Here is a 17,500-nt window from a genome sequence, read left to right on the forward strand (position 1 = left end):
AAGAACTTTGAAGGAGAGGGAAGTTTGTCTTACCTTGGAATTCTGAACTGGGAGGGCAGAAGTTCTTGGAAAAATTCCCAAGAGATGCCGCCATCATTTGAGTATTCTATGACAATGCTTCCGGCATTCAGTTTTTCCTCTTCGTCAGCAGGAATGCAGCTGCTCTTCTTTCCGCTCCCAATGATCAACATGAACTGGATGATTCCTAGTTCCTCCGCATTCATGTCGTCAGTTTCGAATTGTCTGATACCAGGCTGGAAAGAATTTAATTTTAACAATTATCGAGATTATTTTTAAAAGGTGATATATTTAGGAAGGAATTAGTTTTTTGAGATATTCCTATATCATATTAAACAGATAAGAGTACAAACGAGTGAGAGTTGGTAGTTGGCTCTTTCAAATATTGATGAGCATATGAACTTGGTGACATACACAACCAATTACATGTAAATCTCGAGATACACTCTAAAACGGATCCTACATGAATGCAGTTCAAAATAATTTATATAAATAAGTAGTTAGCTAAGCTACCAACCGTTTAAGAAACATCAAAATATATCAAACTCTTTCTTATGCTTTGACTAAATCCAGCAATGTCACAGTTGAAAGGTTATATTTCTATATTTGGAGGAAAAATGAGGGATGATATATTTGAGAAAAGAGTATTATAAAGCATGCAAACTAGTGAAAGTTTATGGGTCAAATTCTGTCAAACTGTAACACATTAGAAAATAGTATTCATAGTTTTATACATATCATCGGCTAATTTAAAGTTCCAAGAAATTGTCATTTCATTTTATTTTTTATCCTTTTTATAACTTTTCTTACCTCTTTATCATCGAAACCGAGTGAAATGTTATTCTATCCTCCTTTTATACTTCAGTACAATGTTTATAATTCGCATAACAGCATTTCACTAAAACATCCCTAATATAACGATTGAATGAATTTATATCACTCTGTACAATCAGACTTTCTTTCCCTTGTTATAAAGGAAGGTTGGACAGGAATATTCTACAGAACATCAAATCTTTGCAAGTGAAATTTCACGGTAATTCGGCCTTCTCTTAATAGTTTGTACGTTTTCTTATTATCATTGCCTACGTAAAATTCTTGTTTTAAATTGAATGGCCATTGCAGCCAGACACAGGTTCATGCAACTTTGCAGCCTGTAAGTGCCAAAAAGAAAAGATTAATTATTCTGGTGATAAATTATCGCCATTAATTTTATTTTGTGGTGGCAACCATAAAGGGGCCCATTCCTCTTGCATAGTCTCCTAAATTTGTTTTACAATGTAGAACCATTTATTTAGATGATATTTAAATCTGTCATTAGATCGTTGAAATTGCCTATTGCTACAAATTATTATTTAATAAGTAGCCAATCTGCAATCTAGTTGGAAAATCAGAATCCTACAAGCCCAAGGGCTCGAACAGGGAAAATAACCCAATGTAGAAAGGAAATGCAAAAATAACAAGTAAACTATATAATATTAGTAATGAATAAGGGATATAAAATAATCTAAGATGATTAACCACGTTAGAATAGATTTGAAATATCACCTAAGAAAAAAGGTTTATCTCAACCTGTTCAGCAGAAATGAATTGCGAGAAGTTTGAACTTCTGAAGTTCTACCAATGCAACTGCAGGATTAAGAATATTCCCAAATTTGGTCACAGCTAGAATAAAACTCTTAAAATACTATGTAGCATTGATTCTTATAATGGAGAAGGAAAATTTTTTAGAATTAACTGCATACCTAGTACTATATACTTGAAAATCTAAATGCAAAGGACAGTCATAATTTTTGTGAGATTTATGTGACATACGCAAAGAACTAAGTGAATAACAGCGAATCCAGAACATGACAAAAAAGTTGTCGGGGTCCTGACTTTTGGCCGGCGGAATATTACATATCCGCAGAGAAATTCTTTTTTGCGCCTTAGTACGCGAATACTAATTACAGTATAACAGATAATTATGAACTTCTAGTATATTGCATTTTGTCGAGGAATGATTGAACTGTTTTATGATGTAAGGAGAATATCTTAGCAATGCTTTGAACTATTTAACAAAGCGAAGAAAACGAAAAAAAAAAAAATGTGCAAAAAGCATATTTGTTAAAATATCCATGAAAAATATAATAATTATCTTAAGGGGACTTCATTATACATGGATATTAAATAGAATTCAATAATCTACCACTCTATATGAGTGATTTTGATATAAATGTGATGGGTAATAATCAGTGATTGGGTAGTGTGCTGAGTGTAACGCTTTTTGCACTAGCAATTAATGGGATATCCTCAGTTATTCCACAAGATATTCGTTCTCTCAACACTATTTGTGGAGGATCTCTCCATATCATTTGCTGGAGCTAGAATGGCAATGGTTGAGAGAAAACTACAACTCGCAATTGACAAACTGTTCAGTGGACTAATATAAATGGGTTTAAGTTTTCGACAAGCAAAACTGTTGTTGTCCATTTCTGTCAGTCGGGGAGTACATCCAGACCCGGATGTATACATTAAAAGTCAACGGATCCCATGTGTATGTGAAGCCAAATTTTCAGGATTGATTTTCGATTGTAGGCTTACATGGGTTCCTCACTTAAAGGCGTTAAATGCTTAAATGACTTGAGGCTCTGAATCGTTTAAAAGTATTGTCCAACACGTCATGGGGGGGGGGGGAGGGGGGGGGCAGACCGTAAAACTATTTCAAAATTATACAAGGCCCTAATTTTTTCAAAAATTAGTTATGGGTGTGGAATATACTCCTCAGCCACCCCAAGCCGATTAAAGATCCTAGATTCAATACATCATGCTGGTATCAGATTGTCAACAGGAGCGTTTAGAACCCTACCTATCCCAAGTCTCCTTGCTGATGCTGGAGAGTTACCTTTAGACCATTACTGAGTGTCTTCTATTATTCGGTATTGGTTTAGGTTGCAAAGACGCCCTAATTCTTCAGCCTTTCAGACTGTAATCCTTGTAGGGCACTCAACATACTTTAAGTTGCACCCAAAATATCCTGAACCTTGTGGCTTTTGCGTGAAACAATTGTTAAACAGCCTTGATATAATTAGAAGTAAGGTATTTCCATTTGATATATCATCAACCCCTCCATGGAAATTACCAGAGATATCTTCTTGTAGATATTTTATTGGTGTTGAAAAAACATGACCAAATTAGAAGCTAGGTCTCATAGGGAATCAACTTTTATATATACTGATGGCTCCAAATCTGATGCTGGGGTTGGATTTGGAGTATATAGTAGTTCTTTTAACTGTAGAGGTGCACTTTCTCCAAAATCTTCCACTTACCGCTATTGTGAAAAATAACGTTTAATGAGGAGGGCCATTTTACCATTTATAGAGGTTCAAGTAGTGTCCTTCAAGCTTTAGAATGTTTTAATTCTGATAACCTTTTAGGTTTAAAGATTTTAGTGGCTTCTAATCATTAGCCTGAAAGGTATAACAGTTCGATTTTTCTGGATTCCAGCACACGTAGGTGCGTCTAGAAATGAAGAGGCAGATTTACTGTCAAAGAGTGCTGCAACCGAGTTGCTACCAAGAAGGTATCCCATTCTCTGTAATGACTTTTTACCAGCAATTAAGAATTTTATTTTTAAATATTGGCAACAGCATTGGGATAGTTTAACCGAAAATAAGATGAGAGAAATTGCGATTGTTATATCCCTTTGGATTTATAAGGGGATACCCCGAAAATGGGAGACTACTCTGTTGTCTCTGCATTGGTCACACTCGGATGACACGCGAGTTTCTGCTGGCTGGCCAACACCAACCATACTGCGACGATTGTTTGATACCCTTGACACTGAGACATTTGATGACTGCATTCCCCATTATTGCACAGAAAGAAATAGATATCTGTTTGAGGCTCGTGGTGAAGAGGGCAAGTTCATCCTTGCCAAGATCCTTGGACATGATGTGTCGGACAATGCTAGTGGCATTTTTAAATTTGTATTAGAAGCAGGACTTCTTAATGCTATTTAGATTTTATAACATATTTACTTTTCTGGTGTTAATTGAATATTCTTTTAATCTTTATTTATGATAAACGATATCGCTGTCAAGGACCTTCGATGTCAGGATGCCAGAGAACTTCAAATCATTTATTCATTAGAAAATGCTTAATTTTTACAGTAAGTAGTGATGTCGTATTTCAATTTGAAAGGAACTAAAATTACATTAAAAGCCAATTCGAGTTTATATATAAAAATCAATAAAATTTATTGTCTTATTTGAGAGCAATTGAACAATTGTAGAACAAAGGAAGTTATGTTTTTGGTTACAAAATATACGAAAAAGATTCTTTATGTGAAAATCATCATGTTATAATTTTTTTTCGTACTCCATGACAAAATAAGAAGATTTACCTTCTGAACCGTACAGAAAACGCACAAAAAATTTAGAAAAAATTATCCATGCACGCATAAAATTGTTAGTAAATACGGGCATCACTCGGTTTGGGAGTAGGCACAGCTAGGCTGCCATTTCACATGATAAACAAGTAATGAATAACACCATAAAAATCTAAGATGGCAAAAGAAACGTGAATAATTTTCCTATATAATTCAGCAATGAGATAAATAGGTTTTGTCATGAAAATATGAGGAGTCCAAGGACAAAGACAATAAAAAAAAAGGATCTTTAGCACTTAAATTTGCAATATTTCTTTTTATATCAAAATGTCCATATTTTCAAATTTTTGTATATCATATGATGATATATATATATATATATATATATATATATATATATATATATATATATATATATATATATATATATATATATATATATATATATATATATTTCTATCTCATACTGGGGTCGAACCCTAGTCCCTTCAAATGAGAGGCAAGGTTGGTACCAATCAAGCCACCAGAGACTCCAAACGAAGTCGTGATCTAAGTCTTAACTTTATTTCAGGATTTACCTGGTGAGATATCAGTCTCATACCAGCAAGTTTTCCCCGAATTCCCGACCTTGCCTTTCATTTGAAGGGGATGGGGTTCGATCTTAGTATAAGATAGAAATTTATTTTCATTTGAGCACGATATTGTGTAGATTTTTATCCATATTGACTCATTAGGATCTTTACTACAGCTGAGTACAGACAAAATTCATTATTTTTATTTAGCAAGCTAATTATCATACAGATGAATATTACTTCGGAATAGAAATTTACTTTAAAGACAGAAAAGTTATTTCACAGACTCGTAATTGTTTCAGTTCTCTGATTCATGATCTAGCGTAAATTGATGAATTACGTTATACCTCACTCCCTAAAAGTGGAAAAGCGTCCTCAGCTGACTGTAAAGAAAGTCTTAAACGTGAGAACCATACAAAAGGAAGAAAGAAAAATTGAGAAAACAAATGGTATAACGAAAATATCAACTTACAGCTCCAAAGTACATGTTCTTGTCTGATAAAACTTGGCCACAGCCGTCCATTCCTCCCACTAAGGTACCTCCTATGACCTGAAAATTGTACTGCGCAAGATCACTCTCTTCCTCGAAAGATGTCTCAATTTCACGACGAAGTTTGTGAAGGGGAAGACACTCATGACCATGGAAGCCATCGTCGCATCTGATTGGTAAAAGAATAATAGAAATCACTGATTACTTGATTCCTGAGGCCTAGATCTTGCCAGACTGGTTTGTCAGTCTTTCATTAATGTTCACCACTTACCAAATATTGTAGATTATGGAAAGGCTCATATAGATGATAAAACTTCAGATGAATATGTTTCTTCAAATGACATACTGCTTTTCATGTAATTTGATTCGGCTACCCTTTATAAAACATACATACCAATATCTCAAGAAAATATTATTATTATTATTCTTTTATGTTTTTTTTTTTTTTTTTTTTTTTTTTGTTAACTAATGAATATAATATCCAAATCAACACATATTAATACCTATTTTCATTCTAGGACCTATTATATGGTAATGTTCTAATTTCATGATGGAATTTCTGTTTAACCGATATTGAAATTGTCTAAAATAATCATTCAGAAAATTCTTACCTATAGAATAAAGTGTCATCTTTTTGGAAATGTATCGTTGAAAAAATGAATCGAGATTATATTAAAAAAGGAGATGAATATTGTTTTGACCATGTCCAAGGCATAACCAAAACAACATCGTCATTAATCCGTATCGATTGTTGTTCCTCAGAGTTGATGGATTTTGTTCCCATTAAGGAGTTATTATTGCTAGGTGAATTGTTAGCTCTAACTTCAAGTAAGAAACCAAAACTGAAAAAGCGATCGTCTTTTACAAGGAAGGAAGATCAAATTTAGTTAATCGTTATATTCTTGCTTCTACAATAATGTGTGACAAAAGTATGTAGTTTTTACCCTTTCTGACCAACCAAGCGAGACGGAGGTGCATTTATACGTTATGGTGGTATTTTTCATATACTTTATTTTTTTAAATAAAAACTGCATAAATCCTAGCTCAAAGTTATCAGTTATTTTCCGCAAGTTAGCAAGAAGAGGTTATGCTTCTTAGGCCAACGGTCATTTTGAGAGTGCACAACAAAAAACTCCCAGGGGGGGCCGGGCTGTGGCACACACACACCACCTCCCGCTCAATATCTGAAGGAAAGGAGGCAGTGGAATGGGGAGACAAAGGAGATTGAGGATCTCCTGTATGACAACAGAAGCAACAGTCGTAGTAGTGGTGACTATGATAGAGCAAGCACTGGCACCTCCCTCGGTAACCCCAACCTCACCCACACAGCACTGGAGACAGAAGCAGGGGACAGCGGTATTGCAAGCGAGGTTGTTAGCCCATGTTGGCATCCAAATTGGCGGCTGGGAATTTTAGCAGCCAGGATTGACCTACCAGATAAGTCCATTCGAGCGCTGATTGACACTGGAGCCAGCGTTTTGCTTCTTGAATAAGGAAGCTCCTCAAACCCACCAAAGTAAGTGGGACCCGTCCTCCTCGACACACAGGGAGGAAATAAACTACAGGCAAGGCATACAACGATTGTCAACTTTAAGGTGTGATCTGCAAAGTTTACACATGACTTTTTTATCTTGATTACCTTGGGAATTCCAGGTACTGAGGCTATACTTGGTCTAGACTTGATTATGAACAATCAAATATACATTTGTAGGGAAAAAGATGGATTAACAGTAATGGAAGAAGGGTAAATTTTGCCGATAGAAAGTCATGGTTGTGCGGGAAGAGAGAGACAAGTAGATAAGGTAACAGCTATACCTGAAAGAGGAGAGGTATTGCCTCCCCAAATGTTTACAAGCAAATCGGTGACTCTGTTTCACCCTCTCCTGGAGGGAACCAAGGTCGTACTTAAACCTCATAAAATATGGGCACATGTAGTCTTAGAGGCCTTGTCAGAAATATAAGAGAACAGAGCAGATATCGCAATAGTCAATTTGTCAAATAAAAGAGTTGTGTTAAGAAGTGATTCTGTGTGTGAATTAGAGTTGTGTGAATTTACTTATAATGGGATCTTGGGAGCCACAACCCCCGCCCGCATAAACAAACGCACTCAGAACTTGATTAGGCTAGTGCAAAAACTATATCCGCCAGAATATTAACCTCTAGGTACTAACATTGTTAATAATTATTTCAATGTAATTGCAATTGGAGACTAGCCACCCATGAGGATTGGTTGATTTCCCTTTAGTATTGAAACAAGGCAGGTGGAGCCGATAAGGTCAAAGCCTTATAAGGTATCCATTCATTTCTATTGAGAGATAGAAAGGGGAATTAATAAATTAAGGGAGCAAGGGATTATCGAGGAGAGCGAATCCCCCTTGTCTTCTCCAATTGTAGCTGTTAGGGAAAAGGATGGCTCGGTGGGTTGATTATATGGAATTGAAGGCAGTCCCTATGGACAATGCATTTTCATTTCCCTTGATCGAAGGATTACTAGTGAGGGTACGGGATAGTAAATATTTTAAAAATATCAATTTAGAATCTGGTTACTACCAAATACCATTCAGGAAGACCTTAAAGGCAAAATGACATTTATAGATACCGATCAACTATTCTTGTTTAATATTCTTCTTTTCAAGGTTAAAAATGCTCCAAGTCATTTTTCTAGAGTAATGATGGCGGTTTTGTCTCCCTAAATTGGCCATAATGTTCTCGTTCATCTAGATGATATCATAATTACAGGGAAAACGGCAGAAGAATATAATAACAATATTCGTAAAGTTTTAGAAGCATTGCGCCGTAATGGTATGAAAATAAATTTAACAATATTCAAATTTTTCTGTAAACAGGGAAAATTTTTAGGTCATATAAACACCTGGGAAGGTATCCAACCCTGTCCCAGTAAAGTAGAGGCTATTAGAGATTTTTCCAGGTGAGGTACCCTAAAGGAAGTAGCTGGTTTCCTTACCCTCGTTGGGTATTATCATAGATTCATAAGAGGTTTCGGAGAAATAGCGAGACCCTTAGATGCTTTAAAGGAACAAAAAATAATAAACTTGGGAGTGGAAGAAGAAAGGGTCTTTAACCATTTGAAAGCTGCCTTAACTAGTGATGATTTACTTGCATATCCTAGATTTGATCGCCCGTTTATATTGATAAAAGATGCGAGTACCGTAGCTATTGGTGTCGTAATTTCTCAACAAGATTATAGGGGTAGAGAGCGACCCATTTGTTTTGCTTCCAGGGCATTAAAAGTGGCAGAAAAGAATTACAGTACATTCGATTGAGAGGTATAGGCTATTATTATTATTATTATTATTATTATTATTATTATTATTATTATTGCTATTATTATTATTATTATTATTACTTTTATTATTATTATTATTATTATTATTATTATTATTATTATTATTATTATTATTACTTGCTGAGCTACAGCCCTAGTTGGAAAAGCAGGATGCTATAAGCATCCAACAGGAAAAATAGACCAGTGGTTCTAGAGAGGCATCGGTTCTTTTTATTAGGTCAGCCAATTGAGCTGCAAAGTGATCATCGGCCCTAATATGATTTATTTCACAAGAGGGACTTCACGTCTAGACAAGCGAGATGGATTGAAAGATTGTTAGAGTTTAACGTAAAGGGGTTTGACTTCATAGAGGGAAAAGATAACAAGGCAGATGAAGCCCTCTCTAGAGCTGCAGTAATAGGGGTAACTACTAGGGCACACAAGAGGAATGAAGAACAAGCCCAAAACTTTGAGGGACCTAATGAAAATAAAAAAGTGGATGTGAATTCAGGAGACAAGCAATCACGAAATGAGAACAACAAGCGAGATAGAGAGAGAGAGAGTTAGTGGATATGTTAGTGTGTGTGTGTGTGTGTGAGAGAGAGAGAGAGAGAGAGAGAGAGAGAGAGAGAGAGAGAGAGAGAGAGAGAGAGAGAGAGAGAGAGAGAGAGAAATAGTAAACGTGAATATGTGTGGGTGACAGAGGACATGACCAGGGGTGTCCAGAATAACTGCTCTGATGATGCAGGTGCGATTCACTTAGGAGGTTGGGAAGTAAAGGAAGTAAAGAAAAAAAAGAAGTGAGGAATGAATGGAAAGAGTGCGAGCCGTGATTGAAGGGGAGTCAGATAGCTATCCATCATTTCTGATGTGCCTCGAGAGTATTTTTTGATAGAGAATGATATCTTACGAGAAGAGGGGAGGGAAATTCTGTGCACAGGTAGTTCTTCCTCCCTCTTTAATTAATTAAGCCATTCTCAATGTACATGCGAGTCCGTATGCAGGGCATTTGGGGATTGATAGAATATTAAGGAGAGCACGAGAATCCTTTTGGTTAGGTATGAAAAAATCTATAGAAAATTATATAAAATATTTTCATGCTTGATGTTTTACAGGAAATAAAAACACTGTACCTGAAGCCAGGAAGTGGCCTGTAATTCCTAATAAATTTATAGGGTGCTTATGGATGTGGTATGACCATTTCCTACTGGTATTACACAACATAAGTATATGTGTATTTGTGGATACATTTGATCATTACACTCATATTTTTGCAATGTTGGATAAATCAGCAAATTCATTAGCCCAGTTGCCGTGCTCTTTAATTACTATGCTTGGTTGCCCGAAAATTTTGAGGTAATGTTCTTGAGTTTATAGATAAGGTGGTGAAATCGGTCACGGACTTGACCACATAATGGCTTAGTGGAATCGCATAATAGGGAAGTGGTGTGAATTTTACATTACTTAGTGGCTGAGGACCCCCAGCATTGGTACGCCCTACTTCCTACAGCTGAGCTAGATTTAAACATTGCACATAAGGCCTCACTCAAAGACACACCTTTCTTTTTAGTGTATGGACAAGATCCTGTGTAACCATATACAGTCCTGATTAATTCGAAACAGTTGCCAAATTATTCACCTAGACAATACCGTGTCTATTTAGTAAATATGTCAAGAAGATTAATGAACACAACAGAAAAGTTTTTAAAAAGAGCTAATGAAAAACACAGCTCTCAGTATCATGGTCGGTTCAAAACCGCACCAGTAAAACTATTTGTGGGTAATTTTGTGTATTTGAAACGATTACAACTTTTCTCTGGTCCTGATATAAGGATAGATAAGCACTGCAGCCCTTCCAAATCAATACACTTTGCACTAACAAAGAACATTTATCTACTGGCCATTCCGTCATTGATGCGACTGATTCAAAATGATCAAAAAACTCATCTGGAACCTCTTCTGTGAACCTTTGAATTAACCTCTGGGCATCTGACACATTAAACACGGGTTCGTGCCTAGCAGGGATCGTCTCTGTCTGCGTTGTCGACTGTGCACAGCATTCAACAGCTCCAACTCCCGCGCATGTTGAGCAATCTCTCTCTCTTCTTCTTCTCGTCATACTTCCATTTCCTATTCTATTTCTTCCCCTCTTGCTTTCATTTTTTTCCAACGTTGTTTTTCTTCTCTCTCTTCTTTTTGTCTTGCTTCCATTTCTTCCCTTCCTCTCTCTCTTTCTCCTTCTTGCCTTGCTTCCATTTTTTCCTGTCTCCTACCTCTTTCTTCAAATTAAGCAAATTCTCTCCTCCGCTGCAATTCGTCGAATCTCAGCCACAACAACCCTATCTGTTTTCATGTCTTCAGTTTATGGGTCAACTGGTCCTTGATTCGCTAAAATTTCTTCCTCAGCCTCCTACTTCACGAGCTGCTACAATATTCTCTTCTGACAACTTTCCCGAATTTATGAACGATTCTAAGGCTAGACGCTTGATTTGGGCTTTAATCATCCACTTGTTGCATGGCCACCACACGCCATTAAGATAGAGAGCCACTGAGCTCTAGTTACATTAGCTTCTGGCAGTTCCTGAACATTTGGGTTATTCTAAAACTCTTGGATATTACACTGTGGCATCTTGGAATTTAACAATATTGAATATCTCTCCAAAAATATATCCTAACAATACACAAAATTCTATCAACACTGTATTGTTCAAAACCTTTAATCAAAACCCGACCCTGTTATCACCAATATTTAAAATAGACTTGCTTGATCCCAAGCTTCTGGGCACCAAAAATATATTATACTTTGGCTCATGTCTGGGAACCAAACATATGATATTATGTATATTACGACTGGCAAGCTAAACAACCTCTTAAATTCCAAACTCACCTGTTTGCTTTTTCATTAAATCTGTTACACTTGGAATTATTAATACCCAAACTCTGAGACAGTTAAGTAACTCCCAGACCGCATTATATAAAACACTGAATATACAAAGCTCTCTTAAGTACACTTAAAACTAAACTAGGTAATTATTCTTAAGAATTATTCAAACAACTTTAACTTCAAATCCTTAACAGGATACATGTGAGGTTGTTATAAACACTGATGATTGAAATAATACACTCTTCACAAAAATAAATACATTCTATGTAAATTACAACAATGAAAGAATTCACTTAAAAAAATAAATCACTCGAAATATTAAGTCTGAACAAAGCTTAGATTACGACAAAAATGTACTAATATAAGAATTATATAATCACTTGACTTGTAATATTAAATCTGAAAAACCTTTCACTAAGACCAAAGAAATAATACTTATGAAAATTATAAAATCACTTGTTTCACTTGAAATTAAATCTGAATACAATATTTAAGTTTGATATTTAATGAAAATAGATAACCAGATCACGATACAAGAACCTTTTTCCTTACTACAGGGCCGTTTACAAAAAATCTAAGAGAATTTTGATAAATGCTCACTAAGTTTACAAAAACCCGTCACACCAAAACTTCAATATTTCACTGAACACTTTTAAAATGATACACTAAGTTGTGTCCGAGAGTGAGAGAGAGGTGGAGATGGTTATGTCTTAAGGCTGGAATTCTCTATCTAGCAACCCAGAGGTCACCTTTATATGAATCTTAGATACTTCCAGAAGTTTCCCAAGGATCTGGGAAACGTGGGCGACTGACCTAGGGATGTCAGAATTACCAAGTATGCTCTCTCGAATATGTACACATGCAATGCGAGACGGTTCTCTCAGTCAGCTAGCTCTGCCCACCCTTTGTCCCCAAAATAATAAAAAATAAGATCTATCACTAGGTTTTCGGGAAAATCCCAAAGCACATGACATAATATCAGAACTGCTTATTTTCTCTCAAACATGATGCAATACCTTGAAAAAAATATAAAAAACATTTACATAAGCCCTTGTTCATATCTCGTATGGGTTACATAACACTCTCAAACAGTTTACTTGAGACTTCGTAACAAAAATACGTGAAATCAATTAAAATTGATTCTTGAAAATAGCGTAAATTTAAGTATACTTACTTGATTGAAGAATACAATGAAATGAACGACGAAAGTCTTACATAATAAACTTAAATCTACATGAGAGGAACTCATCTCGTCAATACACAAATAAAATATAATGAAATACTTAATAAGATACCGTATTAACTATACATTAGACCAGCTTCGTAGGAATATATATATATATATATATATATATATATATATATATATATATATATATATATATATATATATATATATATATATATATATATATATATATATATATATATATATATATATAAAGATACATATTTATTTATATATATATATATATATATATATATATATATATATATATATATATATATATATATATATATATATATATATATATATATATATATATATATATATATATTGTTTCTTGTGACAGTCATTGCACCATTCTTTCAAACAAAAGACCCCCACAAGCATTGGGACCCTACCCAGAGCCTCACCACCTGCCCACCTATCCTATACCCGTCTACTCTCCTGAGGTTTCATTTCAGACATCTTCAATAAATAAGCGGCCGCTCAAAGCCGCCACAACGGGAACCGAAGAAGTCAGGAGTAGGCCTATTGATGGGGGTTGTCGGGAGACGAGACCAAGGCTAATGACCAATGGGACAGCGGTAAGGTTAATGAACTTCCCCCCAATTTGGGGGTGTTGAAATGGGTATCTAGTAGTAGCAGCTGGGAATTCCTTCTTCGCTCTTCACTTTTCACGGGACCAGGACCTGCGATACATTCTCCACAAGGGAGGAGACACAATCCTTTTTATCAAGGTAAGATGTCTGTTTGAGGACTTCATCCTCATCATCCTTATCCAACCTCCCGTATCCCTTCCTTATCACATCCCCTCCTTTCCTTTTATCCTTAACGAAAGATCCGACCTAATGAACCTTTACTATTCCATCCTTATATCCCAACCACGTGAGCCATTTGCTCATAACCTTAATTACTTCACCCTGTGACAGTGTTAATTCACACGTTATATGTTTAAATTCCTAAGTTTTGCACTTTTATTTCATTTGCTTAAAAGTTTTAACCACACAACTTCATCGTGTTCATAGCCTGTAGAAGTAAGTGATGGTTAATAATTTAATTCATTTCCCTTCCCAGGGAATTAGATTGTTGTGTTGAAGTCATCCATGGTCTATCTAACTCCATGTGAGTACGTTGTGATTCACGTCAACATTATCTTCCCCCGTTGTGCTCCCCTTTTATTGATTTTTTAGTACTCTAAATATATTTTATTTTTGTCGGTAACTATAGTCTTATTGCTGACTGGTGACCTTCCATTGTTCTTTTTTTTTGTTCATGCCTCACAAGGCCGGGCGTAACAAAGTGGTGACCTTTGCCAGGATTCGTTAAAATAGTAATTTCAGATTATTTTTATTAAAGAAAAATTCCCACCTTTCTGTCTCTAGCGACGATCAATTTCCTTTTAAAGTAAATTCGTTTATCACTGGAGTTGGAACCGTGGAAGAAAACATACAAAGAATTTAATTTTTATTGTTAAAATTTTGGTTATTTCTGCGTGTGTAAGCACCATGAAACTTTTTTTTTTTTTTTTTTTTTTTAAACCACGTGGTAGGATTTAGTCTCGTTTAGCAGGATAGCCAACCGTCTGAGAAGAATTTGTGATTTGTTTATTCTGAGTGGCGGTTGTCACAGTGGTGAATATTTATTGAATATATTGAGCAGTAAGTGAATGGTTTATTTTATAGAAAAAAAGTGAAGTTTTAGAAATTTCAGGAAAACTTAATAGGCTAAGCACGTGTTGATTTCCAGTGAAGCCTAATTTTCTGTGTAGGGTAACGGGAAGAACACGTTGCATTCCTTGTTATTTCAAATTTTTCTTAATTGTTAGGGGCATATAATTTTGTTTCTGTAATATTTCGTGGGATGTTTTTTATGTACATGATTTGAAAGGGATAATTTTTGTACGATTGTGTTAAAACTGTTAACTTAACGATAAAAGATTTAAGATATCACATTCAATTTCACTTTTTTTCAGTCAGGGTATATGATCTTTTAGATAAAATATTTGGGAGGTGTAATTCATTAAATTCATTTTGTTAAAGGGAAAATATGTTTGTTTTATTTAGTTTATTATACTTCAAGTATAAATACAAACTTTGCTGTAAGTCACAGAGTTGCAAGTGGTGGTGTTGCAGGAACGCACCCACACATTTTTACAAATCCCTTTTTTTTTATGCCTAACATAGAGGATCCCTCATCGGTGTGATTCCTTTTTTTTATGTCTAGCATAGAGGGTCACCCATAGTGGTGATTCCATTTTTTTATGACTAGCATAGAGGGTCACCCATAGTTGTGATTCCATTTTTTATGACTAGCATAAAGGGTCACCCATAGTTGTGATTCCATTTTTTTTATATCTAGCATAGAGGGTCACCCATAGATGTGAATCCAATTTTTTTGTATGCCTAGTATAGATGGTCACCCATAGTTGTGATTCCTTTTTTTATGTCTTGTATAGAGGGTCAATCATAGTTGTGATTCCATTTTTTTATGACTAGCATAGAGGGTCACCCATCGTTGTGATTCCATTTTTTTTTATGTCTAGCATAGAGGGTCACCCATAGTTGTGATTCCATTTCTCTTATGTCTAGCATAAAGGGTCATCCATAGTTGTGATTCCATTTTTTATTGTCTAGCATAGAGGGTCACCCATAGTTGTGATTACATTTTTTTTATATTGTTAATTGTTTTGGATGCATTGCACCCAGACAGCCTACGTACCCGCCCATTGACGTGCTCCTTGTTTTTCAAGTTAAGCTCCTGTTCAATTACTTGCGAGGCTTACTATTCAGTGAAAGTTCTTTCCCGAGAGTTGTTATTTACAGCCATTGTGCATTTTGCCCAGCTCCATCTTTATCCTTCCTTCCTTGACACTCTTGCGTAAGCTAGAGCGTCTTTCCCATCCGTGTAATTTCTTGTATACATCAACACCGTACCTTGAGCTGTTGCATTTGATCTGGTCGCTGTCTCCACAAGAAATTAGCAAAATGACTGCTGCTGAGATCAGTGCGTTTGTGGATTTGGCAGAACGACAAGGCTATGAGGGAGACGCATTGCAAAGGTATGTGCAGGAACTCACGAATGAAGCCAATGCCCGGAGAAGAACAGAGCAAGAAAGGATGTGGTACGCGAGAGAAAGAGCGAGAGCGCATGAATTAAAAATGCAGGAAATGGACGGCCGATTAGCAAAGCTCAAAACTCTGCCACCTGAACCCAATGGTGCAAAAGTCCAGCAGGACAACTGCAGGGTCCAGTGCATTGAAGGAGTCACCAAAGAACTCCCCACAGTGGAGTGGAAGGTAACCCCGCCCCAGCTCATCAAGAAGTGCAGACAAGGGGTAATGAGCGATCTCGGACATGAGGGCTATGACTTGCTCTTGGGGCAAGAGCCCGTGAAGGGCGTACGGTGAGTGCCCCTCAGGTGCATGAAGGCTGCCAAGCCGGAGCCTAAAGCAGTGAGGATGCTTCCTGCAGGGGAAGACGAATGGCTAGCTGACATTGCTGAAATACCTTGGTTAAGAGAGGAGGCCCAAGAGTCTTCCTCCTACAGGAATGAGTCTGAGCTTCGTATCCCTGAAGTGAATCCAGATAAAGCTGTGCCACTTAACACCACTGGCGATAGGGCTACCTCAACCACCAGGCCAGAGATCTCAGAGGAGGCAAAAGGGGAAGCACCTATCAGCCCAGAGACCCTGAGGAGCCAGACACAGCTCAGCAGATTCCAGCTGTTCGATGAGACGTTGGTAAACCACATGGCAACCCCCTGCTCGAACGAGGCGGAAATAAATAGTCTCTCTAAGGAGGGCTTCCTACTGAAGGAGGAGGTGCCCCTCAAAATCATCCTAGGTTCTTACGATCCTGTTAAGGTCTTGTGCCAGCAGGGAGTTGTCGCCTATAATTCCCGCTTAACGGTGCTACGCATGGCCCATGAGGGATTTGGGAGGGCACTTTGGGGTGAAGGGCACAATCCAACTGTTCCAGCCTCATTTCTGCTGGCCGGGCCTGCAGAAGAGTGTTAGGCCTTAAGTAACCTTTTGCTATCCATGGCAAGTGACGGGTAACCCAAGCCAGGTAGTGCCGAGGGCTCCTCTCTAACCCATTCCATTCGCAGGTATTCCTTTTTATGATGCGTTGGTTGATTATGTAGGTCCCCTGCCCCGGAGTAAGCGCGTAAGTTGTTTCCGAAGCTGTGCCATCTAGGTGTGCCAATGCCAATCATGCTGACCCTGAGTTTCCACTGACAAGCCTAACGGACTATAACCCAGTAACCTACTTGATGGAGCTCCATAATAAGAATAAAGGGCTCAAGAGATGGGGCATAGACCTCCAGAATTACAGCTGGAAGGTTGAGCGCATAAAGAGCTCAAGTAAAAGAATAGTAGATGTGCTCTCTCGGCATTAGTGCTTAATGCACAGTGCCATGTCCATAATATGTAGCCGTTGTCAGTAGGTGAAAAATACTAATTTGCTTTGGTGTTTCCCCAGTTAGATAAACTTGAAGAGCCATCTTGGCCTCATTAGTTATATCTAATTTATTCTTATGCATATATTTTTTTATCAATTGCATGTTGTAATCTGCCAATTTGCTTTAATTTTCAAGTGTCCAACTGAACTAGGTCACATAACTTTAATTATTATTGCATTTTCCCATTTTTGTTG

General features: G+C 36.7%; 1 protein-coding gene across 1 annotated transcript in view; it reads right to left on the bottom strand.

Moving 5' to 3' along the window:
• The window catches only part of LOC137614836 (reelin-like), a 596,609-nt gene that overhangs the window by 420,569 nt on the left and 158,540 nt on the right, over positions 1-17,500 (bottom strand). Inside the window, exons 13-14 of the mRNA XM_068344496.1 lie at positions 5,429-5,615; positions 34-254 (exon numbers count right to left, since the gene is read on the bottom strand). Coding sequence (XP_068200597.1) covers positions 34-254; positions 5,429-5,615 — 408 coding nt within the window. The remainder of the gene's footprint in view (positions 1-33; positions 255-5,428; positions 5,616-17,500) is intronic.

Source organism: Palaemon carinicauda, chromosome 21 (genome assembly GCF_036898095.1).
Source record: "Palaemon carinicauda isolate YSFRI2023 chromosome 21, ASM3689809v2, whole genome shotgun sequence".
NCBI classification, from domain to species: domain Eukaryota; kingdom Metazoa; phylum Arthropoda; class Malacostraca; order Decapoda; family Palaemonidae; genus Palaemon; species Palaemon carinicauda.